Source organism: Mixophyes fleayi, chromosome 7 (assembly GCF_038048845.1).
Source record: "Mixophyes fleayi isolate aMixFle1 chromosome 7, aMixFle1.hap1, whole genome shotgun sequence".
Taxonomy (NCBI): Eukaryota; Metazoa; Chordata; class Amphibia; order Anura; family Limnodynastidae; genus Mixophyes; species Mixophyes fleayi.
In genome coordinates this window covers 126,674,436-126,702,108 of record NC_134408.1, presented here as the reverse complement: position 1 = coordinate 126,702,108, position 27,673 = coordinate 126,674,436, and the positions used below count along the sequence as shown (strand labels likewise).

The 27,673-nt window shown below is 37.9% G+C and overlaps 1 protein-coding gene across 1 annotated transcript in view; it reads left to right on the top strand.

Annotated features, from left to right (window-relative positions):
• The window catches only part of COL28A1 (collagen type XXVIII alpha 1 chain), a 58,359-nt gene extending 32,538 nt beyond the window's left edge, over nucleotides 1-25,821 (top strand). Inside the window, exons 15-36 of the mRNA XM_075180702.1 lie at nucleotides 599-667; nucleotides 1,264-1,332; nucleotides 2,326-2,394; nucleotides 3,980-4,051; nucleotides 4,555-4,623; nucleotides 6,237-6,308; nucleotides 6,815-6,883; nucleotides 7,409-7,477; nucleotides 7,936-8,004; nucleotides 8,258-8,326; nucleotides 9,845-9,913; nucleotides 10,944-11,012; nucleotides 11,118-11,186; nucleotides 11,657-11,737; nucleotides 12,585-12,620; nucleotides 13,148-13,184; nucleotides 13,780-14,337; nucleotides 15,227-15,636; nucleotides 17,705-17,810; nucleotides 19,608-19,766; nucleotides 20,682-20,873; nucleotides 23,246-25,821. Of these exons, the coding sequence (XP_075036803.1) occupies nucleotides 599-667; nucleotides 1,264-1,332; nucleotides 2,326-2,394; nucleotides 3,980-4,051; nucleotides 4,555-4,623; nucleotides 6,237-6,308; nucleotides 6,815-6,883; nucleotides 7,409-7,477; nucleotides 7,936-8,004; nucleotides 8,258-8,326; nucleotides 9,845-9,913; nucleotides 10,944-11,012; nucleotides 11,118-11,186; nucleotides 11,657-11,737; nucleotides 12,585-12,620; nucleotides 13,148-13,184; nucleotides 13,780-14,337; nucleotides 15,227-15,636; nucleotides 17,705-17,810; nucleotides 19,608-19,766; nucleotides 20,682-20,873; nucleotides 23,246-23,253 (2,490 nt within the window). The 3' untranslated portion in view covers nucleotides 23,254-25,821. The remainder of the gene's footprint in view (nucleotides 1-598; nucleotides 668-1,263; nucleotides 1,333-2,325; nucleotides 2,395-3,979; nucleotides 4,052-4,554; nucleotides 4,624-6,236; nucleotides 6,309-6,814; nucleotides 6,884-7,408; nucleotides 7,478-7,935; nucleotides 8,005-8,257; nucleotides 8,327-9,844; nucleotides 9,914-10,943; nucleotides 11,013-11,117; nucleotides 11,187-11,656; nucleotides 11,738-12,584; nucleotides 12,621-13,147; nucleotides 13,185-13,779; nucleotides 14,338-15,226; nucleotides 15,637-17,704; nucleotides 17,811-19,607; nucleotides 19,767-20,681; nucleotides 20,874-23,245) is intronic.
• The last annotated feature ends 1,852 nt before the right edge of the window (nucleotides 25,822-27,673 follow it).

Genomic DNA, 27,673 nt, shown 5'->3' with positions numbered 1-27,673 from the left:
GCTTTATATACCATAAGGTGCATTCTGATTGTGTTAGGGAGATTTTGGCGGTCAGACATGCTGACTGCCGACAGGTGAGCAGAGATAGCGTCCCGCTGCTAGGCAACGGGACGCGGCTGACGAGAAGGTGCAGGCGCTTGTCTCCTGCACCAAGTGTCAGTGCGGAGACGGACAAGATCCAGAAGTTGGCACACAGGTCAAATCGCATCTCTTCCGGCATCACTGGTGCCTGTGATTACTATCGGAAGATGTCTGCACGCACAGGCTCGATAGCCGTCAACTTCCCACCACATTTAGCAACATGCCCGATAAATATCTGATCGGATTCTTATCAGGCATCTGTGTTGCTTTGTTATCATTTTAGTTCACATTCAGAAGAAGGTGATGGAATTACCAATGGGGCTTTGGAAGGAGATAAAGAAATCATGAGACAGACTAAAACAATGGCTTCAGTGCTCATATAAACATTACAAATCCTTTTAAAGAATAATGTAAACATATGTGGGTAGAAGAGGGGTGGATAGCAATGTTTATAACCGATAACTGATAATATATGGACTATACATTCTCATCCAAACCTTGTTGATGTATTTCCTAGGGAGACTTTGGCCCTCCTGGTTTGCCGGGCCCTCTTGGTTTACCTGGCATTGGAATTCAAGGAGAAAAGGTAAGAATTTCCAGGTCACTGAAGACACTATTTAAAGGTTCTTATGGCATTGATAGCTACAATATTTTACAAACTGGGGCATATTTAATAATAATGTTAATATTAATTATATGTCAGGAAATATAAAAATGTGTTTCCTTGAAATAAAAGACAGGAGAAAGGGATGAATGTAGCTATACGATCACTCGCCAAACCACACATTACCCAAAACCTTTCTATTTACTATTCATTCTCTATAGCCTCATGCTATAGCCTGGGTGACTTCTAACATCCATATAATTTACAGAAGTGAGAATATTATCCAACTTATTATATTTCTCAAAGTCATCATTAAATATTTAACCCACGAAGCAGCATATAAACATGATTACATACAAATGCATGCAATGTTTCCATACTTATCACTACAGAATTTATTCTATCTATGGACGATATATTTATATACATGTCACTAAATCCTAGTGAACTGAGTCACACAGGGACTGCTTCCACTGTATATAGGCATGACGTACACTATAAATATGTTTTATGGTAGTATAATAATGTTACAACTCGATACTGACTACCAAAGTTAAAAAGTCCATATTGCTTTCTAGGGAGTCCAGGGTCCAGTGGGACCACCAGGAATGAGGGGACCACCAGGAGAAGGACTCATGGGGCCTAAGGTATGAATATAAAAGCATATTATATAATCAGATTCAAACATTCATTTTAATAAAATACCTCTTAGTGTTATTGAACAATATGCTGCACATCTCTCTCAGTAAGTCCGACAGCAGCATCACTGATGAATTATAGTGTTTGTTATTTTGGACAAAACAGGAGAAAAGAAAAAAGAAATTAATCATCGTTGTGTTTGTGCATCTTATATTGTGACCAGGGGTTAACTGTATAAAACTGTGAGCACTATAGCAACCAATCAGATTCTAGTTATTATTTATTTAGCATATGCTACAAAATGATAGCTAGAATCTGATTGGTTGCTATAGGCAACGTCTCCACTTTTCAAACCTGCCAGAAACTCGCAGTTTGATACATTTAACCCCAGGAATGTTTTGCTTGTTGCCATTTAATCATGGCTCCTCACTGGGGTCACTAATGAATAAATCAGCACATTTAGTTGTATTAAACACTTTTCTCTGTTTATTTGCAATTAGCTTAGATGTAGTTGATCAGGTTGGAAGTTATCCTACTTATGAATATCTATTGCATTAGCCATATTTGTAATATCAAAGCAATCTTTATAATATTAGCATGTTGCAAATGCAATGTGTTCCTAAATTCCATATAAACAACCTTTATGGCTGTCATCCACCAAGATCCCTAAGAATGTGTAAAATGGGTCAGTAAGAAATAAAATAGGGATCAGTGCAGACATGTAACAACCTCTATCATATAGCAGTCACCACACCAATGGTTTTGGTCTGAATATGGTCATAAGTCCCCTATTTTTAGTCCCTGTATCCATTTTCCCCAAGATACTAATACTTTCACTTTTGATACATTTTTACAATAACATACATGTTAGTAAATAACATTTTGTCAATACATCTTTTATAAATCGGTCAGAAAAGAATATTTAAGTGTTGGTAACCCTGACAACTGTATGTATAAAACACGTACATCATATCACAAGTAACAGACGTATTTATGTTCAGGGAGATCAAGGTTTGCCGGGAGAATCTGGAGTACCCGGAGAAAGAGGGATCGGTGAAACTGGAGCAAAGGTACTGTAAATAAAACCTGGTGCTGGTCTAAGTGTTTTATACATGCACATTCAATCTGCCTAATTACCTACTATGCAACTCATTTATGCATGAGTTACAGTCCAATCTGAAACTCTTGCCAGGAAATGAAGAATAAAATAATTAAGGCAGTTTCAGAATGCAGCGTAAACTGTTGTTCAGTCTCATGTCTCGTGAAGCAGAACGTTGTTCTACATGTTTCAGAATGAGCTTATGAGGAAGCAGGACAATTACATGCTTTCTGCAATATGCAAACAAGAAAATATATGAGCTACAAAAGAGAATGGTATCAGCACTTGCAAGTTGCTGTCACAGTTCAATTTGTGAATTATTGCAACTTTACTTTCATTGTTGGGTTTAATATGCTGCAAGTTAGGATTACATATTTGGTTTTTGGAAAACCCAAACAATGGGCTTTAGGTAACAAAATGATCAATCAAGTTGTTATGTATTTGCTTATATTTACCCATAATAGACAAGGCTGCTTTAAGGTATTCATGGGCCCAAGAAAAAGGTCACATTTCTGAGCCCCCATGACAACTGGCAAAACAGGGAATGGATTCATGCTTGGGCTAATTTAAGGACTAGGGTTAATGCTTGGGGTAGATTCAGATTTAGGACATGGGCAATGTTATGTAAGAATTAGGATAAAGACTATTCCGTTTCACCCAAGAGATCTTAATCAAAGAAGTCAAGTAACTCATTCAAGTAGGAGACGTCCCTCTTTGAAACAAAGGGCCAACTATCTGTCAACGGCACCAGTAGGCCAGTATAGAATCTATTTTATGTCATCTTATAACCAACCTCCATTACTGCAAAGATTATTAGTCAGACCTCTGTTCTGTTGGGCTTTTTAATGCATCTTTTTAACCTTTGTTTAAAATAGCCCTGATAATAACAGGAAAGTGCTTCAAATTATGGATTCCATGTTTCCCTGACTTACCCAGACCTGACCCTATCATTTTTGTCACACAGTTCTCTATGATACAAGTCTACAATAAGCTTGGTCACAATCCATTTATAGTGAAATGCAGCTGTATATTGGATTTCCTGATACCTGGTGCCAACAGCTTGTATAACGTAATATAATATATTTATCATAGGGCAAATCCATAATTCCATTCAATGCTAATGGAACAATTTTCAAAGCACTTAATCAGGATATGATAACCAGGATATGCTGTGATCGCTAGCTTATGTTTGTGTGTACTCAACACTGACCTCTATAAAACACTGGCTCTTAGAACAAACTTTCATTTGAAATAAGTAATATCAAAATATTAAATTATATATTTGTATTTTCACATCATTTTTGCCTAATCAATAAGAATGGCAGTGAAAGCATATCAGTGACATTTTTAGGCAAGTTTGACTAGGTCCTATTGAATTTTCTTTAGTATATTTCATATATAACCCAATTTGAAGTGGGAAGGGCTCAACTGTGGTCAATCAAAGCATAACAATCACTCAATGAACAGGTCAATATATAATAATAGTAACAATATATAATGGAACTTTTTTCTACATAAATTTCATATACTCAACTTAATTGATATCTATTTTTCAGGGTGAACCGGGGTCTTCGGGATTGGCTGGTTTACCTGGTTTACCAGGAGAAGATGGTGCACCAGGACAAAAGGTTTAATGTTCTTACAATATATTTATTTATTTTCTGTTACACAGACACATTTACTTAAATTGCATTTTTATTATTGCTAGTAGAATTCTAATATGAAATTTTATGTTCTGGTTATATACTCAGACATGTAGAAAACAGCATCCTGTATTGCTGTTGATAGTGATTAGAAATTAGGATAAATTGCAAACATGCATACTGATGATGATTACTGTATTTTTATATTCCATAGAGTCACGCGTCCTATAAAACGATCTCCATTTCCATAAATCACAAGTTTTTCATTCAAGACTTAGGGCTAGATTTACTAAACTGCGGGTTTGAAAAAGTCTATAACAACCAATCAGATTCTAGCTATCATTTATTTAGCACATTCTACAAAATGAGAGCTAGAATATGATTGGTTGCTATAGGCAACATCTCCGCTTTTTCAAACCCACAGTTTAGTAAATATAACCCTTTAGCTTGCTTCAGCTAACAGAAATTAAACCTTTCTTTTAATATAGGGTGAGTCAGGACTTCCCGGTCTCAGGGGTCCTGAGGGGTCTCCAGGCATTGGAATACAAGGTGAAAAGGTACGTGCCAAGCTGTCACACACTAAATGATCATTTGTAATTCAGTTGTGCATTAAGGACTGCATATATTTCATATTATCTATTTTTTCTAAAAGGTTTACTTAGTTAGGTAATAACCTGATAATCATGTTTCTCCATTTAGTTTAGCGTCAGCTTCTCCATGCTGCTAGTTACATTTTCAAAAAAGAGGTGAGATGGAAGAGATTAATTTATAGTTGGACATAAGTCTATATCCATGATTTACAAATCTGTTCTGCTACACAGCACATGTAGCCAAACTTGCACACTTATTTAGAGTTACATGTTAGTGGCCTCTTGTGGCTTGAGAGGAAGAACGGGGGCATTCACATGCATGTTAAGCAACGGCAATAGAGATACGTCCTATTTAGAGTTGCAAATATCTTTTAGAGGTGTATATCTTGTGCTTCCATCAGCCTGGTGTAAGTTTACATCTTGATAATTAACTCTACAAAGAGAAATGGTCTCTGCCTTGTAGCTTGGGGAGAGAGAGGCGATTGGACAAGTACTTTTCCTGTTTCACACAGACAGCAAGCACATCATAATATGCGGCTGATGTACTTTAGTTTCTGTCATTGACTAAAGCTTAATAGATGTTAAATTAGTGAATAGAATTATATATCTCTCTGTGTTTGAAGGTGTTGTGTCAACATTGTATCAACAATGGAAATATCTATGATTTCTAAAGGGGGTGTACAGGGGAGGGCTGGCAAATTTTAGTCCGGGGGGGGGGCAAGACTCGACTCAGTAGCCTATTAGGAACATTTTAATGTAAAAAAATGCAGATGGCCTAGCCCAAGGTAGACCACTATGGGAACATCCTGGGGAGCAGATGCCCCTACACCCCAGCCCAGCCTGCCCCTGGGGGTGTGGTTGTGTCGGATATGGGGAGGTGGCGTGGCACAATGACCGTGGTCACGCCCCAAGGTCATATCTAGAACTCCAAAGAGCTAGTCCACTCCCAACACCCATCCCCTCCCATAAAATCCCCTTTGAATTGCTGCTGGCACCAGAAACAATTGCATCTGGATGACACGGCAACCACCCACCATGGTGAGCGGGGGACATATCTCACAACTATCTACTATCTAGTTGGCAACTGTGGGATGGTAGGCAGTAGCGGATCCAGGGGGGGGGGCGTTCGGGGCTATCGCCCCCCCCCCTTAGCAGCACAAGTCATTTAAATTTGTATCTAAGACGCCGATCAAAACGGGTGGAGGGGCAGGGCCAATCCCGGGTGGTGGGCGGGGTCCAGCCAATCCGAATGAGGGAGGGGCGTGATTATGCAAAATTGGCTCCACCCCCTAAAAATTGCGTCTTGGTCCGCCCCTGATGGTAGGACAATCCCCCACCCTCTCCTCAAATTGGGACTGTCCCGCCAAAATTGGGACAGTTGGGAGGTGTGCCTTTATGGAAACTGATATACAGTACAAACATGCTTCTAAACATTACTTGGAAAAATATTGAATCATAATTTTTGCTACAGCACATTTCACATGTGCACCTGTTGTCATAAATGTTCCCATAATTGCGTATTTGTATACACATATACTTGTATGGTTATATGCTTTGTGGTAAAGTCTGCTGTCTTTTAGGGTGATCAAGGACAACGTGGCGTCCGTGGGTTAACAGGCCCACCTGGCCCTGCTGGACCATCAGGACCAAAAGTAATCAAATGTTAATACTATTGTAATATGGCCACTTCAATCCATATTTCTATGTCTCATAAATAACAAATAATAACTGACATGTTACATTTTTGTTTTTCCACTAATCAAAGTTATTATTGCTGGTATGAGATACATCACTCAAAAGTTATTAACAAAACTACATGTGTTTTAGTGCAGTACCTCTATTTAGCCTGTAGGAGTGCTGCATGCTATTGCTGTGAAACCCTACCTTGGCAGTAACAACTCTCCACAAGAAAATACAATAGACAGCAAACAACATTTCTCGTGTGCTGTTACACATATAACTTGAATTTATGACATCTTTGCACTTAGAAATATGTGCCATATGTTCATATATACATGACCATACATTAAATCACCAAATAAGTCACAAATAATTATTCATAATATTTTATCAAAAAGCCAAGGTCAATAACCAAATATGATTCTTTCATTGGTTTTCAATAATGACTATTGGATCTGATTTTCTGACTGTATGTTAGGGTGAACCTGGAGCTACAGGACGTCTTGGAATGCCAGGTCCCCCCGGACGTGCCATTGTGGGTCCTAAGGTATGTGTTGCTATTTGTTACATTAGAACCACTGAGACTCCATGCCCCTTATGGCGTGTAAAAACAATGTCCCATGGCACAATCTAAGCTATCGTGCACCTGTGACATCACTGCATGTGTCGGAGTGTCTTGGTTATCCCGCAAGACAGGGCAAGGCTCTTAGCTCATTATTATCATCTGTATATTCCTCCCCATAATTCCATGACTAAATAAACATGTGGGGTTGCTTCCATACGTGGGATCTGGCCTATGCCTCTGAGTGGCAAGGGGACGGATCTAGTCAAATTTGGTCACATACATAGACAGCAATTTTGTTGCTCGACTCTCAGGATGAGCGGAAGGACCTCAGTATGTGTAGCCGAATTTAGGCAAATTACCATAACTCTTAGTGCCACAAGGACCATTAAGAAACTATACATTTCTCAGGCAGCCCAACTATACTTGTACTTGTACTATTTTGGTATTAGGAATTGACAAGCATTTGAATGTCATGTTTTATTAAATATAATATTTGTATTATTCAAGGGAGACTTCGGACCACCTGGTCTACAGGGGCTAATAGGAGAACCGGGAATCGGCATTGCAGGTCCAAAGGTAATATGACGGCTGGTTAGGTATATTGGGAAAGTGACTAACAGGCGATGGAGAAAATGTCTGTAAATCACAATAATCTATGTTTCCAATATCTCCTTATTTTCTGTCTATTTCATAGTTTATATCTTTCTGTAAAATATCAATATTGGAATAAACAAAAACCGGCAAATATATTTGTTTGGATTTAAAAGAAAAGTAATAAAAACCATGTTAAAATAATTTTTATCCGACTTATTAAAGTAACTTAAGTCATTTTTGTATGCAATACATTACTCAAAACTCAATATATACATCTATAAGTGCTTTAGCAGACAACAATCAGGCAAATTTGCACAATACATTCAATGATAAGTTTTGGTTTTATTAAGGACAACGAACATATAAAATCTATTTTCCAAAAAGTAGGTCACACTATTGTAAAATTTTTAAAAAAGCTAAATGTATTTTGTTTTCTATAGGGCGATAGAGGCAATCCGGGACCACCAGGGCCATATGGACCTAAGGGAGATGGATTTGCTGGACCAACTGTGAGTAAAAAAAAACAACTATTTATTGGTGGCGTTAGGTGATCAGATGCCATGTGAAGCCACTTAAGTTGAAATATAAATTGATTTATCATTTCCATAAGAAAAATCTTACTGGAGGAAGGCTGAACTAGAATGCAAAACAATAATTGTTCTGTATGATCCTAAAACCGTAAAGTTAGATGAATGTAGCCTCTAAAAATATATACAATCTTATGATGTTTTCTTAACCATAACTATCTATATTATAAATCAGGGAATGCCAGGGCTTCCAGGACCTCCAGGTGAACCAGGATCAGAAGGCTTTGGATTACCAGGACCAAAGGTACCACTTAAAATAGATGTAATAATAGTTCTTGCAATGGTCATGGAGGTGGAGTTGAGCAGCAAAAAAACTATCAATTCATTAGGAACCAGCAACATCACCAATATGCTTATTGATAAAGCTACTCTACATTGTTAAGTTGGGTACACACTATAGAATTTTCCACCAACTTTTTATGCCGAGCGATTTTACATGCGATCGATGGTCCGATCGCTCGGTCCATGGACTGCATACACACTAGCCTTGTTTAGGACGATAAAGGGAAGAGCGGACGTCCCTTTAGCGACTCTTTACAGCCATGTTGTCGTGAGCAATGACTGTAATTTCGTACTCACTGTTGTGGATCGGTCGGAAGTTTATACACACTACACAACGGAAACGAGATTGGAACGAAAATATTAAACGGTACGACCAACCAAATGAGGCGACAATCGTCCATTTGGGCAGACTTTCGACCATCGTATCACTGCACACACTCACCCGACTTTTGAACGAGCGGTCGTATGTCGGCTGATTGAGACGATTATTGGAAGAAAACCGTGTAGTTTGTACCCAGCTTAAGGAAATGTCTAATTAGCGACTTTGTGCTAGATTAGATAAACAATTAGACAGAGTAGGCATTCATTAATAATTATTTGCATCATAATGAACATAATGGTGATATCCATAATGCCATTATTCAAACCACATGTTTGTTCCTGTTCATTAATATCAAACAATAGACCAATCGCTCTCACCATTTTTTCATAATGTTCCCAGTATGGGCAGAGAACACAATAGGCTGGGTACACACTACAGAATTTTCCAAACAATGTGTTATCTACAACGATTTTACTAACGACTGAAAAAAAGTCCCTATCAGCAGCCAATTCATGTGGACACACTATACATGTTTTACAAGACTTACCTTCAGACCTGTGCTCTTCATCTGTCATATCCGTTGGCTGAAAAGATCATGACTCTGTAAACTCTATGGAGATCCTGATGGTGAGTGCATACACATTGCAGGATTGGAGAGACGTCGTTCCATAGCTGAACGAGATTTATAGTTCTGCTGAACAATCAAAGCACACAATGGTCGGTGCTTTGGAACGACTATCGTTCATTGTCTAAGTGTACACACTAATGCGATATCAGACTGAACGGTCGTTTATCAGGTGATTGGTCCGATAATTGGCTGAAAACACTGTAGTGTGTACCCAGATTTAGAAACAATGTTTCCTAAATCTCAACAAATATGAGAAAATGTCTATGTTGACTTGCACGCAAGAAATTAATGAACAACACAAGTGAAACTTGATATTAAAACTTGATAGATTCTGATAGATTAACAGGGCTTTAAAGTTTGTGGGGGGGTGTAGGGTTGGAGGTTACGGAAGAGAGGGGAATGTTGGGAGAGTTAAAAGGGTATAGGGGGAGTGGTGTCTTAATCAAGCATTCCCAGGGACTGGAGAGTGGTGTGTGTGGAACCAGGGAGTCAATGTTTTATTTATTAAATACCAATATATTAATTTTTAGGGTGACCCAGGTTTCAGAGGTCCTCTTGGTCTTACCGGTCCACCAGGTGAAGGATTACAAGGTCCAAAAGTAAGTAAAGTCATTTACAAAATTCACTGCACTCAAGATTTTTTTCTTTAAATACAACAAACTTATCATCTCATTTTGATTACTGTTTGTGACATTAATAAGGATTTATTCCAAATGTATTCCTTATAAAATATAATAAAGTTTTTATTTTTATCTTAGTTAATTGCTGTTGTGGAGAGAGTATGTTGATTGCTGTCTGTTGTGTTGTCTTTGTGTTTCCGACTTGTTCGTTTATTACAGCTTTTATTCGTGCGGGAGTTTTTATTGGAAATAATATTGTATACAGTATATTACAAGGATTTACAATATACATTTCTGTAAAAATATTTCTATCTACGAGTCGTATGTCTTTCTCCTTATTAGATTTTCTCTTAGCATGTCAATGAAATGTTGCATGATGTGATTCTTTATTCTTAAGAGAAATAACTAATTGTGAATGGAGCACTATCATCATCATCATCAGCTATTTATATAGCGCCACTAATTCCGCAGCTGTAGAGAACTTACTAACATCAGTACCTGCCCCATTGGAGCTTACAGTCTAAATTCCCTAACATACACTCACACACAGACAGAGAGAGACTAAGGTCAATTTGATAGCAGATAATTAACCTACTAGTGTGTTTTTGGAGTATGGGAGAAAATCGGAGCACCCAGAGGAAACAAACGCAAGCACGGAAAGAACATAAAACTCCACACAGGCCTTTGAATTCATGACCCCAGTGCTGTGAGGCAGAAGTGCTAACCATTAAGCCACTATGCAGCCACTATAAAGCATTTTTGTGGTCTGAACCAATATTCATTAGAATTCAACCTATCAATTGACTAGGAACCGGTGACATGACTGAGGGATGAAAGATAAATCATAGTTCATAGTTGCATTATCAGAGCATTGGTTCAGCCTATGATATGGATGCCTCTACTGTCCTTGGGCGATCGGTACACCCTACAAGATATTGTCAAACAAACTATTGGAAACAACCACGATTATCTATTTTTAATAGAGAAAACATTGTTTTTCTTTTTTAAGGGAAGTGTGGGAAAAACAGGTTTGCCTGGCCCCCAGGGACCCCAAGGAGAAGGTATACAGGGAGCGAAGGTAAGAGGAACACTCGCATTTGAAAGGCCATGGAATGGCTTAGAAAAGTAGCCTACACCCAAAGGTTGTCTCATGTTTTTGCACTTATTTATATTATGATTTTAGGGAGAACAAGGAATTCAAGGTATGCTGGGACCTCGGGGGCAGCCAGGAGAAGGACTTCTAGGTCCAAAGGTCAGGATAAATTTTATGTTTTGAGGTTATGCTGAACTTTCACTTTAAGTGAAACTAGACTCCAAAAAATGAAAATATGTCCTGTTAAAATTATTAGAATGAAATATATATTCATATATATGAAAGTGATGCATATTCATTTTATACTGCTCAACTATTGCTGATTGGGGGGCTGCCATGTTGAAGTTTCTTAAAGTGAGCTTTACAATACTGTATGTATTGAGAAAGAATATTATAGAATAATTAATATAATTTGCTATGATTATTTTCTAAGTGTAATATGTAAACTGGCAGATAAGGTTATAACATGTCTGCTGTACCATAGGGCTTTGTATTTATCAAGAGAAGCCAATAACTGGCAATTTGTAACAATGACCGACTTCTGAATGATTTTAAAGTTTAACACAGTTCCAGGTATCAGGACTTTTCTTTATATGAGTCAGGAAATGGAAAAACATTTTGCTTTTCAGGGTGATCGTGGATCTGCTGGCGAAAGAGGAAGGAAGGGCGATCAAGGTGACCATGGAGAACCCGGAGCACCTGGAGAAACGGTAAAACATCTCGTTGTCTCACAGACAATAGTGAATGTTTACAGTTGGGTAGAGATGAGCGAAGTTGCAGTGAAATTTGTCCAATTGGATTTCCCAGCAGAACAGACCATCTTCAAGTTCCGCTGTTGCTTTGCCATTCTGCAGAATGGCTTCCTGAACTGTATCTGTAAAACCTGCATTTTGCAGAGCTGGGGAAACAGCAATGTTAATTCATTCTGCTCTGTGGTGAGGTCGGGGTAGGATTAAGATTTCCAAGTTATTAATAAATGAGAGTGGGCATTCAGCATGAAACACAGGAACAAACAAAATTCCACAGCTAAGTGAGGAATTAGGCAAATAGTCCATGGTATAATTTTGGAAATCATGCTCATCTTTATATGTGGGATAAACATTTATTATTTGTATAAGGTAACTTTGTCCTCAATTTCAGTAGGTAAGTGTAGAGCGGAAAATGCTTTAACTATGTATAGATCTATAATTGCTTTATAAGTGAGTATAAGTAAAGCATTGTGGGTGAGATCACAGTGCCTCTTTCCACTAGATGTGCTTAACAAACATATTCCAACCCAGAAAGACTAAATGAAACCAGGCAGACAGGAGATGTTAGAAGTCTTATGTCGACCACGCACATGGTGGACCAAAGTACGCACAACCAGTGTTTTGGATTCAGGTCATATCACATAGAGCCAAAGCAGGGCAGTCAGACAACTCCTATACACACAGGCAGATTGCTAGACTGTACAGCTTGGCTGATAAAAATTAGATTGATCCCTCTCACATTTTGACAAAGTTACTAGTATGCGAGTTGTCATAATTTTGTTTGGTTTTGTTTTTTATTTCATTACAGGGCAGAACTGGAGTTAAAGGAGAAGCTGGATTAACAGTAAGTCTATAATAAATAGTTGAAACTAAATAGCCAAATAATGAATATGCATGAACAAAAAATCTTCTGCCCAGTGTATATATCGTTTCATCAACCACTGAAATTCCCCCAATAAACTAAAAACAGACCATGCTTAAAAGTACTGCTATGAAGTATTCAGCATGAAGTAATTTACAGCCTAAAGTACCTAAAATAGGCAAGCGAAAAGGACAACAGCTTACATGTTGTTAATATTAATATATTCCTTTGCATATTAACAATTTGTAGTTGACGTTATGTAGCCCTTAAAGTTTTGCATAAAATTTTTTAATATATCCTGTTGTTATTCCTTACAAATTTTTGTTTTATTCTGCATAGTACTATATTTTTACCCTTAATCTAAAAATTGCCCCTAAATACGATGACAATGGTGGGAAAAAAATGCAAGCAAATAACATTTTGGGGGCAAACTTTTAAGTAGTACATTTGTTTGCAGATATATTTATTGCAGCAATCTATAATGTATTTATGTTTTTAAAATGATATAGAGAGAAGATATCATTAAGATGATAAAGGAAATCTGTGGTAAGTAAGAACACTGCTTCGTGATTACAATATACTGTGTGTCTTTTCAAACTGATTAAAATGAGAACGTTCACAAATAGGCCTCATTGATATATTGTTAATTAGAATAATTTTTCAATGATATGCAGTACCCTTCTATAGCCTGCATGGGGCAATGTTGTGATTTATAGTATAGAGCAGTGGATCCCAAACTTTCACAGTTGGAGGCACCCTTAGGGTCTTCATAATTTTTTTCAAAGTACCTCTAAGCCAAAATAATTACCAAGTAGTCACCCGCCTTACTTACCACCGGCCCTGGCCGAGGCAACCCTGTGAGATCGCTGAGGCACCCCAGGGAGCCACGGCGCACAGTTTGGGAACCACTGGTATTGAGTTAGAAAAGTGCATAACAGGCAGCCATTAGTGGCGGAACTACCATTGGAACGACAGGTGCGTTGCACCACGGCCCATGGAGATAATGGGGCCCGCTGCATGGCAGATGCAGAGGGTCGGGGCTCCCTGCACTGGGGCCCACAGCCCACTAGTTCCACCTCTGGCAGCACAGATGATGTAAGCCTGTAAACCTTTACTGAATTGACATCTTTGTTCCCCATAGGCTGTGGTGTGAAATGTAAGGAAATACCTATGGAACTTGTCTTCGTAATAGACAGTTCTGAGAGTGTCGGGCCAGAAAACTTTGAAATTGTCAAAGACTTTGTGACAGCTCTTGTCGACCGAGTAACCGTTGGCCGCAATGCCACCCGCATTGGACTTGTTCTGTACAGTTTAGAAGTGCGTCTAGAGTTCGGCCTGAACAGGTTTACTACCCAGCAAGACGTAAAGCAAGCTATCAGAAAGATGCTCTACATGGGAGAGGGTACTTACACGGGAACGGCTATACGGAAAGCTACGCAGGAAGGATTTTTTGGCGCGAGGACTGGTGTCAGGAAAGTAGCCATCGTCCTCACAGATGGTCAGACGGACAAGAGAGAAGCCGTGAAACTGGACATAGCTGTCCGAGAGGCTCAAGCCGCCAATATAGAAATGTACGCCATTGGAATTGTAAACGCTACAGATCCAACACAACAGGAATTCATAAGGGAGTTAAATCTTATTGCTTCTGACCCTGATGAAGAACACATGTACCTCATTGATGACTTCAACACTCTCCCAGGTAACAGAGTACAGTCATTTTCTAATACTTAACTTCTCTTGACGTTAAAGAATTTATACATTTATATTTGTAATGATTTAAGACAGACTTTGATATTGGATTAAGTTAGATTCTGTGGGACGCTTCTTTTTAAGTGGCATATGTAAATTCTTAAATATATAAAAATATGCACTACAGAAAAATACATACCAATGTAATGTAATAGTTTACCTAATCTTTAGATTACTTTATTGTATTTGGCTGTACATACTCTCCTTCAGCATTCACTATATACATTGCTTTATTTATTTAGCTATTAACATTTTTTACACACTATGCAGCAGTTTGCAAAGTATATTTAGTCATTTGCATCAGTCCCTGCCTTAGTGGGGCTTACAATCTATGTCCCCTACCACATAGACACAGACACTGGGGTTAATTTTAGTCAATGGCCAAGGCGCGGATTTTGTTTTTTTTATCCACATCGGGGGGGGTAAATGTATCAAACTGAGAGTTTTCCGGCGGGTTTGAAAGGTGGAGATGTTGCCTATAGCAACCAATCAGATTCTAACTGGCATTTTGTGGAATGTACTAAATAAATGATAGCTAGAATCTGATTGGTTTTTCAAACCCGCCGGAAAACTCTCAGCTTGATACATTTACCCCCGGATCTCATAAAAGTCCCAACATTTATTTAGTAGAAGTTCCTTTCCAGGAGGCCATATACAAGCCAATATATAGATAATGCATTTAATGCATTTGTTGCAATAATTTTGCCCAGGAATTTGCTTAGTTTTTCCTTGGCTCATAGCCCCCTTTGAAAAAGGTACATAGTGGCTGTTGAGGGACTTTCAGGTGACAGTTGAGTAAGACTCTTATTATAACATCATGTTTCCTTCCCTTTCTACAGCTTTGGAGTCAAAACTGGTTAACCAGTTTTGTGAAGATGAAAATGGTGCTCTTATCTACAATCGAGTTGGGAGCAAAATCAATTCAGTGTACAATCACAAAGGCTCTTCCAGCTCCATAAACACCATTAGCAGGGAAAAAGCTGAAACAGAGGAAACCACCAGATTAGAAGAAAGTGCTAGGTTAGAAGAAAGACGTAAATTAGAAGAAAAACAAAGACTAGAAGAAAAGCGTAGAATCGAAGAAGAAAGACGTAGAAATGAAGAAAAAGAAAGACGTAGAATTGAAGAAGAAAGACGTAGAATTGAAGAAGAAGAAAGACGTAGAATTGAAGAAGAAAGAATTCGACAAGAAGAAAGGCGAAGAGTAACTCAGGATACCTTTGTTGTTCCACGAAAGCCAAACGTTTCGGTATGAAAGTGGTTTGTTTCACAAATGAAAGTGGGTCTGGCACCTAAACACAGTGGAGGTAGATATTTCATTGGATGAACTAATATTCATGAGAATGAAGCCTATCAAATTGCTAGGAAAAAGTAAAGTACCTCATGAACATAAATAAGATCTCAGTGATCTGCAGTGGGTCCTAGAAAATTGGGGCAGGATACGAGTCCGTGAAGACCATCATTCCGACAAAACTTAGAGCAACAGGAAATTTACGAATGCTCTAATTCCAATATGTAGTTAATAAAGACTTGATAAAAAAGTGACATACAAGAATTCCGGCATCAGAACATACCACTAGTTAGATTCATGCAAATTCAAATGACGACAGTTACATTGATGGTATTAAGGGGGCAATACAAGGACACGATGGGTGTGTAATGTCTTTTAGGAAGGGTTGGACAGTAGACTAACGCCAGGTCCTCGCATTGCTCTCTTAATAGCATCAATGTAACTATCGCCATTTGAAGTGACGTGAATCTCACTGTTGGTATGTTCTGATGCCGGAATTCATTCGCTCTAAGTGTTGTCGGAGTGATGGTCTTCGCAGGAATGACGACCACTGGAAAATTGATTGGCTGCATACTTGCTCAGCCTATAAATTGCTGCCTCCACTGTGTGTAGATGATTGGTCAACTTTAATAATGTCACACAAGCAAATTGTTGCTGTGATTTTAAGAAAACAAATTTCAGCGACAAAACACCAAGCTTTTCTACATAATTATAAATGAATAAGTCTACTCCCTAAGTATGTGGGAAATAGTAGCAGTGACAGTCACTTACAGAAGCTATCCAAATTTACAACTTAATGTGAAATCTATTTGCCCTGTCACTTAGAAAACCGTGGCAACTGTTTGAAGCAGGGAGTAATTACAAGTTGCTACAAGTTACCGCTAGAAATCACCATGTCCCAATCACTGTCACAAATTATTGTAGCTGAGTTTAAAACCATGGTGCTTAAACACCCTTGGAACATTAGCCATTGTTTAAACCGTGAAATGATACATTGTGCATTTAAATCCTCTAATCTCATATTCTCATGGCTAAGGTTACTGAAAATCTTACTGCTTATTTTTTGCAACTAATGACTAATTTAACTTGGCATTTTCACCATGTATTTTTAGTGCTTCGTTTTTAATAACCCATAATGTTGCTTACATTGCTGTTAGTAACATTTTGCTTAAATGCTAATTACTATATTTCAGACTATTTGTTGTACCTTAAGACATTTGGGAACTGATCTCAATTCACCAGTCTTATTACATTTTAAAGTATGTTATCTTTTAAATACATGTTGGTCCAGGCTATTTTACCTTTGGTTCAGTCTACCTATTTCACCGTTTCAGCCTAAGCAAACACAGTGTAGTTCAAAAGCCAAATTTGGACTTTGCAGCATCCTAGCACTCCTGCATAATGACCTCTCCATCTACTTTTGGATGGCAAGATGGTATTTATGGTCTTGTAGCACTGAATGTTATATAGTGCTTTGCTAAAGTTATGCCAGTTATGTTCTCCCTTATAACGAGGATGAAAATACTCAGTCGCATCAGGGCCTGAAGTAGGGTAGGATATAAGCCACTTGACACTAGCATCCAATCCTGCTTTTCAGCAAGCTGACTCCCCTGGCCAATTTCAATTAATATTGGGCTATGGCTATGGGTTTGCATCCCCTTTAACAGCAATCAATTATCCCACTGATCTTGTAGCTACAATATTAGGAGCATTGTTATTCTTAATGGGTATTATTACCATATTAGTATTAGTAAGTAATGTATGCCAAAAATAGTACAATTTATTGTAACTATCTAACAGACACAGGGCTATTATACCATATCCCATATCTTTTCATAATCAGCAAATATCTACTGAACATCTTGGTCTTTTAAGGAATATTGAAACATTGAGTGGTTCACTGCAATTAAATGTGAGCTGAGGAAATTGAGTTAATTGAGATGTTAATCTGACAGTTATTGATGGTTATAAACTACAGTTAGTCCAGAAATTGTATCATACAATTAACCACCTATTGCTGTTACAGGGAGGAAAGGTTGTGACAAGTGTAGATGAAGGCAATGGGGAAGAAGAGGATTATGACGATGAGGATGAAGATATAGAACAACCCCCAGTCTCTTCCAATACTAAAGGTAATTGATGCTTTGTATGTTATGCGTTTAGTTATTTTGACTTTGAATTATATTCTAGACCAGGCATGGACAGCCTGTGGCTCTCCAGGTGTTGTAAAACTATAAGTCCCAGCATACACTGCTAGCTATCTAGTGGCCAAGCATGCTGACCATTGTAGTAGTAGTAATCTCCAAGGCATTTATAAGTGATGTTTACAGGAGGGTCACATGCAATTGTGAATGCCATCTGCATAGACGTAGCAGAAAGTCTTATGGTCGGATGGGGCTAATGAGCAAATTTTGGGCCTGAATACTAAGACTACACAACAATACTATAAAACCTATATAGATGTATGAACAATGTAGAAAACTAGGGACAGCTGATTATAGGATACTGCTATCATCAATTATATAGACAGGTAAAAAGGAAGAAAACTAAACAGTGCTCAACCTTAGCATTACTATTCAAAAACTATAAGAAAATAAAAACGTCAATTAATATTAGAAACTTCCTTGTTAAAAGTGATAAATAACATTATAGTACAACGATAAAAAGCAATTAAATACCAAATTCTAAAAGGCTGTAATGGTAAAGAGAATCACATAATGTATAAACTAACAAAGTGTTTAGTAGGAGCTTAAAAATAACAGTACATAAAACTACAGTTTAGAAGGCATATAGAGAAAGTAGAATATAGTAACTTGTTAAATAGATAGTCTCTTACATATCACAGTAATGATCCTCAATTTTAGGAACAACTGCACAGTCCCATAAGCAATTAGAAGATAGCAACAAGACAGTGTCCACAGTAGGAAAGTGATAGATATACCACAATAATATTGAATCTCAACGCTACAACTACACTGAGCTTAGGTGGGCAGACCCTATTCCTTTGCTTCTTCACACAGAAGAAATGAATGATAATAGGGTCTCTCTTAAGTCCAGTCGAATACATCAGAGGCAAAAGTGTCTCTGTGTTGTACACTGATCTATTTAAACATCACTCAAATTATAATTATGTTCCATAACACAGCCAATCTGGTCATTGATTTAATTTGTGAGCTGACGAAAGCAAAAGCAAGTTACTAAATCAATTAATAAAGTTGTTTAAAAATTGTAAACATAGCTTTGTATTAACTATTATTTAGAAATCAATAATAGATCACATCTTAAATACATACATATTAATACTAAGCAGATGTTTTATATATAATTTAATAATAATATATAAAAAATCCATGTCCTTCAGTGACCCAGCCAAAGTCTTGACCTTAACCCCACTGAAAATCTGTGGCAAGACCTAAAACTTGCAAGGAGTAATGGTCAAATGTTGCACCATCTCACTGTTCAAAGCTAACAGAGACGTCTCTAAAAAGACTACAGGTTTGAATAGTGTAGCTGCCAGAGGTGATTTACAGCAATGCATTGACCAAGGGGGATCATATTTTAGATCTTTTAATATTTTGATTACTTTATGGTTTACTGCTCAATTCCTCTTTTGGGGAGACTCTGTAAAGATGAATGTTACTTTCAAATAAAAATTATCACTCTAAACAATTCAAATTCCTCTCAGACTGTGAGGTTTGCCAAAAAAAGTGACTGGTGATAGATATTTTTGGGATTTGAATCTTGCTGGGGACACAGTGGAGTTCTTACTAGTGAAATAAGTAAATGTATTGCTACTATTAGTTCGAAATCTACATTATAAAATAATATATGTGGAACAATATATCAAATAATACCAATTACATGTAAAAGCTCTTGGGTGAAATATACATTTCCTTAACTGTGTTTGTTTTGTTTTTGTTTATGTGTAGTTTTGTCATCAGCTGAAATTTCATCTTCATCAGGATCAACTAAAACATCTTCTACGTCCCAGTCCTCATCGTCATCTTCAACTAGGACCTCTTCTTCTACCGTCATACTCTCTCCATCAAGTTCCTCAGAGAAAGTTGAGACTTTAACACCACAAATAGGTGAACCTATCTATCTATCTATCTATCTATCTATCTATCTATCTATCTATCTATCTATCTAATATCTATCTATCTAATATCTATCTATCTATCTATCTATCTATCTAACTCATATCTATTTATCTATCTATCTATCTCATATCTATCTATCTATCTATCTATCTATCTATCTATCTATCAAACTACTAGCACGGTCTTCCAGCCCACAAGTGGGAAAGCATAGCTTTGTGGGAAGATCATATTTATCTATCTATCTATCTATCTATCTATCTATCTATCTATCTATCTATCTATCTATCTGTCTGTCTATCTATCTATCTATCTATCTATCAATATATCTGTAAAATAATGTGGTTGGAATATACAATTCCTTTACTATGTTTGTTTTGTCTTTGTGTGGTCTTACTTTAGTTTCCTAAACACCTGATTTTTCCTCGCCTTCAACACAATTTTGTGTTATAAGTTATAAACATAGAGGGCCTGATTCATTAAGGAAAGTAAAGCAAAACAAAAAGAGTAACTTTGCACCTTGGCAAAACCATGTTCCATTGGAGGGGGAGATACATTTAAAATGTGGGGACAGATTTATAGTTGGGGTAGTACATATCCTAGATCAACTTTAAAGTTCAGTGTTGAAATAATGCTATCAAGTGTTTCTGTGATACATGAAAAACAGCCAGTATTTAACTTATGTGCAAAATAATAAACTAATATGTACCCCTTGCATTGTAACATGGTTTTGTCCAGGAGAAAACTTACTCATTTAATTGCTTTAATTTCCTTAATGAATCAGGCCCAGAGGGATGGACTAATGTTTTTTTTCTAATGAAATTTGGATTGTAGAGTTTATTGGATTCTGTATGTCTCATGAGTGAAAAGATTCGTCCTCACACACCTTGTATTTTCTCCTTTTAGAATATATTCAGGATGCTCGCTGCAAGCTACCATTAGACCAAGGTCCATGTCGAACATATACAATAAAATGGTACTATGACAAACAAGCCAATTCCTGTGCCCAGTTTTGGTTTGGCGGCTGTAGCGGAAATGGCAATCGGTTTGATACTGAAGATGCATGCAAGAAGACCTGTGTCTTTAACCCAGAGGGAGGTAGGTCATCTCAAGGTTTGAAAGAGAAACTAAGTTAAGCTGGGTACACACTACAGAAATTTCAACCAACTTTTTATGCCGTGCGATTTTACATGCAATCGATCGTCCGATCGCTCGGTCCATGGACTGCATACATACTAGCCTTGTTTAGGACGATAAAGGGAAGGACGGACGTCCCTTTAGCGACTTTTTACAGCCATGTTGTCGTGAGCAATGACTGTAATTTCGTACTCACTGTCGTGGATCGGTCGGAAGTTTATACACACTACACAACAGAATCAAGACTGGAATGAAAATATTTAACGGTACGACCAACCAAATGAGGCGACAAACGTCCATTTGGGCAGACTTTCGACCATCGTGTCACTGCACACACTGACCCGACTTTTGAACGAGCGGTCGTTTGTCGGCTGATTGAGCCGATTATTGGACGAAAACCGTGTAGTGTGTACCCAGCTTTACTCTGTTTTCCCTTCAATGGGAGATAAAAGACAAAGCCGTTTTTAAAGGGGTGAGCCACTCACATCAAAACAAAATCCTCAACTGATAATTAGATCATGTACATATCATTGTTATTCATTCTTGCATTGACTTATGGCTGAAATACTTTCAAGGTTAACTCTCTCTTTGGAGAAATGTTATTATAGCATGCACCATAACCTGCACCATAACCTAAGTAACTATTATGCTAACAGAAATCTCAATCTTCAATACCTTTCCAATAACAGGTACCAATAGGTACCTGTGACAACCGAAAACATTTTAAAATGTGCCAGACAACCAGTAAAACGTTTATACTACAGCAGAATACAAGCGACTCCCCCGCCTCTTATTGTCCTCTCATGTCCTGATTTAAACTGCCAGCATAAATCTCTATTGTGGTCTGTGAACACTGGAATTTCCGTCCATTCTTTATTTTTTTATATTGCTTGAGTTTTGGCTTAGTGGGGTCCATTAGTGAACAACAATTAGATTAGCTTAACGTCCGGCCTTTGACTGGGCCACTCGACATGGCAAAATGGTAAATACTTTTTATAGCATGTACATATAGCTGGCCACACACTAGGTAATATATGCATTTGTTACCCCCAAAACAAGCACAATACCTGATAATATTCCAATGAGAATTGACTTGGATCAATAGCAGATGGAAGATAGCCGTTTTGGCTTCCCTCTTTATAGTACCCCATTTATAACACCGTGATCACCTACCACAAGGTGTTTTTATTTTATTTCCACAAAAGTGCACCAAAATGTTTTAATTCTCCCCTGTAGCCACACAGTGTATGTAGCCCTACATGACCAGGTGGGAGGTGAATATTCAACTTTCCTTCTTGGACAAGACCTGGTCATGCCAGGTTGCCCAGGAGTTCTGGTGGATGGTTTCAGGTGGTTTACAAGGGTCTTTGTGGTACGAATAAGTCCAAACTTCCTCATGGGCATTGCAAGCGAGATCTCACTGCCCAATGGTAGAGAGCTTCTTTGTCAGGACCAAACACGCTGATCAGTCAACTGATCAATCCAACTGGATTGGATCTATGATATCCATTAGATATCAGGTTATTGGGAAAGGTCATGACTTTGACCTTGGTCAGAGTCATTGCCGCTAGGATTAACACTGGATGTACACTCTCATCTGTTGTTGGCTTTGCTTTTGCCGCTAACCTCCTTTTTGTACCTGTCTGGTTTGTATTTATAAAACGTTGGGTATGGCTAACAAATCATCATCATTTATTTTTATAGCGCCACTAATTCCGTAGCGCTGCACAGAGAACGCACTCACATCAGTCCCTGCCCCAATAGAGCTTACAGTCTAAATCCCCTAACACACACAGACAGATTATGGTCAATTTGATAGCAGTCAATTAACCTATCAATAGGCTTTTGGAGTGTGGGAAGAAACGGGAGGATCCGGAGAACATACAAACTCCACACAGATAAAGCCACAGGTGGGAATCGAACTCATGACTCCTGTGCTGTGAGGCAGAAGTGCTAACCCCTAAGCCACCGTGCTGCCCATGGTGTTGTATGACCGCTGTAATCTTTTAATTTATACTGGCTGCAGTTATCTTATACTTGCTATACAATTACAAATCTTTGTTTTCCACCTTACGTTATTTAAATTAATTAAATTATTTAAAAAATATATATTAATTCAGCTATAAGTCACCCTTTTTATAACATCACCCTCAATATAACACCAGTTTTGGCCTGTCTTTTAAACTGGCATTATAAAGAGGGAGCACCGTATTGTATGCAAGAGTGTGTCTAGCTCTAGACTGCCCTATGTATGGATCTAATATACAGTAGTTCAATAAGTCAAATATCATATAATCATCATAGCTTTAACACTTACTTTCTTTGTTTTACAGAGAAATAATGTGACTTTTTCAGTCCCGTTATAAAAGGTGCTACTTGCTACTCATGAAACTGAAGGATTCAATTGTATGGACACATCTTAAATATCTCCTTGAATGTGACAATTCACCATCCGCGCTGTTTGTGGTGTCATAACTGGGATGTGATACATGTCTTTAGCAAAAGAAAAGGTTACAAGCTGATGCCTTTATCTCAATGTCATATTGACGTTTATGTCTCAGGGCTATAACTGAAGGCTGTTAACCAAGAGGTTGTGTATCATTATGGCTGGCTTGTTCTGGCAATCAATGTCTCTCTCCCACTTGTTCCCGACTTATAGTCCAGCCCCACCAGCTTAAGAGACTTTCACTCAATCACGTATAGAAATGGATTGATGTCTGTATTTAAATTGTGCATTTCCGTAAGGGTTGAAGGGGACATCAGGTCTACCTAACAGAAGGACAGTGAGCTTATAACTCAAGGAAAATGTACAAAATGTCATTACACCATCGCTGTAGCAATGTAATGTACTCATGAATAGCAGTTTTTATTGTGTTTTTAAAATTGTATTTTGTTTTCTAAAATTACAACTAAATAAAGTTGTCTGACAAACATAACTTATACTTAAAATAACAAATTACCCATTTTACATAGGAGTCACTACAACTCATACACTCCCACAGTGCCACATACATTAATGTACCCTATGATACCTGTATAGTTTATTATTTTGCTTAGATTGTAGATATATTATTATTGTTTGTGCTGCTGTTTTAATCCACTGAAAATATTAAAATAGTATAATATTGAAACTTAAACGATTAAATTAAAACTATCTTATGCACTATATTTTTTATACATCTTTAGGATTGATAAATTACTACACTCACCCGATTTTATACCATGCTTTCTGTTCCACTATAACTTTCCATTAGATTTACAATAATCCTTCACTTGGCCCTATTGAGAGCAAATATAATTTGGAAATGAAAATCCAGGTCACCATGTGGGCTGCCGTTTGCTTAGGCCATAACATGAACCAGCATTTCTTTTTAGGTCTCAAATAAGGGGAAACAGTTAGTAGAACCTATCCCCACCTATCCTGATCATTTTGTCCATCATTCATCTGACTTATGGGAAGAGAGACACTACGTGCTGAAGAGTTATAGCGGAAAAATTAGACAGCCCGAAGAAAACTGGGGCACACGGATACCTAGCTCTATAATACGTTGTTTCACTGTTTCCCAGTTATGTTTACAAGTCGGTATGCGAGCATAGTTTAATGTTTGTCTATATATTTTTGTGCATGTTCCATCATCTAGTCTATCAATTCCTCCACCAACCACAGAGCTGTAAAAACTAAATAAAAAAGGTTGACGATCATGTGTATTTCCTAAAATTGGACCAAATTCAAAAATAGCCATTTTATTATCCATTATCACGAATTCCTGTCTTCTTACATTCATCATTTTCTGTTCCGTAGTTTCACTGGTACAACTGGCACAGCTTTTAGATTGCATTGTTTAGTCAAATGTTAAGTGTTCCCTTGTAGTGTTAAATGTCCTGTCATTCAAAATATATTTATGAACCTTCCCTCATTCCATCTTTCAGCCACCAATATAGGGAGATGCTAGCGTGTGGGGTATGTTTTTTTAATGGCAAGAATTCCGATAGCAATATGCTGATGACTAGAATCCTGACATGGAGTAAATAGAGACTTACCATAAAAGACACAGACAACATTTCCGACAGTCAGATTGACGGTTTTAAGGGGGCAATGCCAAGTCAGGCTGTCTATATAATGTAGAACCTCTAATCCTAACCCTAAGCGTCTTTTAGATCATACAGGCGCAGGGTCCTGGCATTGCCTTCTTAATACCACCAATCTATCGCCATTATAAATGACACTTTCGGCATTTATATGAGGCGTGTTGGAAATGTTATCTTTCTCTTTTATATTAAGCCTGTATTTCCTCCATGTTGGGATTCTAGTCATCGGCATACTAATGTCGCTATACCTAGTGTCGGAATTCTCGTAATCTAAATAATGACTACCACCGATGCTAGCTTGCAGGGTTTACAACTATCAATGGATATATTGGCAGCTAATAAAAATGATTAATACTATTGTCTTTGACTTATAAGGCGCCACAAAGGGATGCGCAACGCCGTACAAAGAGGGTCTGAACAAACAACAAAATTATATAGATTAAAAAAAATGACATAACTATAATGATCAACATTTACATAACTACAGCCCACAAAATTGCATAATTACATAAAGAAACCACAAGGAGAGAGGGGGGACCATGCTTTAGTCAAATTTGCATCCAACAGTAAACAAAATAGAAGTCAGTCAAAACATGACATCCTCCTTACAATACTACACAGGGCACAACTAAATAAATGGCTTTAGGGTTAGAAATAAAATACAATCCTACGTACAATCAATGTTCAACCTTCTAGATGGCAGATGCTGCTAGCATGTTACTTTTGGTGTATTATGGATATAAAATAATTTATCACTAAATGTTGCTGGATGTCAGTTCATTTTATGCATTTGTCTGTAAAATAAATTTGTTCAAGGGAATACGACAAAACGTTTATTATGTGTGGAAATCCATTTTGTCAAGCAATCGTTCTTGTGTATTTTTTTTTACTATGTCATTAAAAGGTTGGTTGTATTTCATCGCTAAATAGCTATATTGGGTATAACTACGTTGATGTCACAGTGATTGACTGTAAACAAAAACTAGTTAATAATGACTTCTAAAATAATCTTCTTAAAGAAGCATTTACAACCCTTTAAAAAATGCTGGTCCAGGCTGATGCTTTATTTCTATATGTGCACCTAATTGTCCACCACAGGCATGTTAAAATTCATGCATACTGTCTGGCCTAATGCATATGGTGGAAAGAGTATAAACATCACACCAAATATTAACCTACTAACACTTTTAAGACCGCCCCCTTCATTCAAGTACTTTTCCGTTTGTGTTGTAAAACTAATCACGAGCATGAAAGGACATCCGGACTGTCTTTATGGCATCACTTTTAAGTGTTTGAAATTTGTATGACATTGCTGGAAGTGAGGTGATGAATGGGCTTTTCAGCAACATTACAACTGGAAGGTGCATAAAATGCATATTGGGCTCTCAGTTATATCTTAGTGCAATGGAAAACCAAGTCCTTTTGGCTTTGCGCCCACCTGTAAAACGGAGTACCTCCCTAAATGCACCTTCTTTGCACCCGCCAGATCATTTAAATAATTTTGTCCAGTTAGATCAAATATAATTTTTTTAACTTCAGTGCAAAACAAAGTGTATTTGGCTTAATTTATACTTTGCAAGGCCCACCCAATGCATCCAACTCCTGCTACTAAAAAGTAGAAATATTTTCACCCCTGCAGTCGCCGCCAATTTGTCCTGCAAATAGATTTTCTGCCCAATAAAAACAGGTATATGCATTGGTGGAAGTAGGTTGGTATACGCTGCTATTCCATACTGCTACTTCTCCTGTAAAAATCAAATTCCATTCCCTTACATTTTCCATACTGCCACTACTACATTTCTACCTCAAACACTGTATATATGTATCAGTATACACTCAGTAGCCTCTTTATTAGGTAAACCTTACTAGTACTGGATAATATCCTCCTTTCCCTCCAGAACAGCCTTAAATATTTGGGGCATGGATTCGACAAGTGCTGGAAACATTCCTTAGAGATTCTGGTCCATAGTGACGATAGCATCACGCAGTTTCTGCAGATTTGTCGGATGCACATTCATGCTGCGAATATTTATTTCCAACGCATCCCAAAGGTGCTCTATTGGACTGAGACCTGGTGACTTTGGAGGCCATTAGAGTACACTGTCATGTTCATGGAACCAGCTTGAGATTACGTGTGTTTTGTGCCATGGAGTGTTATCCTGCTGGAAGTAACCATTAGATGTCTAGACTGTGGCCATTAAGGGATGCACATGGTCAGCAACAATAGGTAGGCTGTGGCATTTAAATGATCAATTGGCATTAAGGGGTGTGTGCAAACATTCCCTACACCATTATACCACCAACAGCAGCCTGCACCGTTGACACAAGGAAGGATGGATCCATGTTTACACCAAATTCTGACCCTACCATCTGCGTGTCACAGCAGAAATTTTGACTTGGCAATGTTTATCCAATATTCAACTGTGCACTTTCAGCCTGTGCTCACTGTAGCCTCAGTATCCTGTTGTTAGCCGACAGGAGTGGTACCCGGAGTGGTCTTTTGCTGTTGTACTCCATCCAAGGTTCGAAATGCTGTGCGTTTAGAGATGCTGTGCGTTTAGAGATGCACTTCTGCATACTACTGTTGTAATGCATGGTTATTTTATTTATTGTCACCTTCCTGCAGGGCCGTAACTAGGGCTGTGCGACAGGGGCGACCGCCCAGGGCGCAA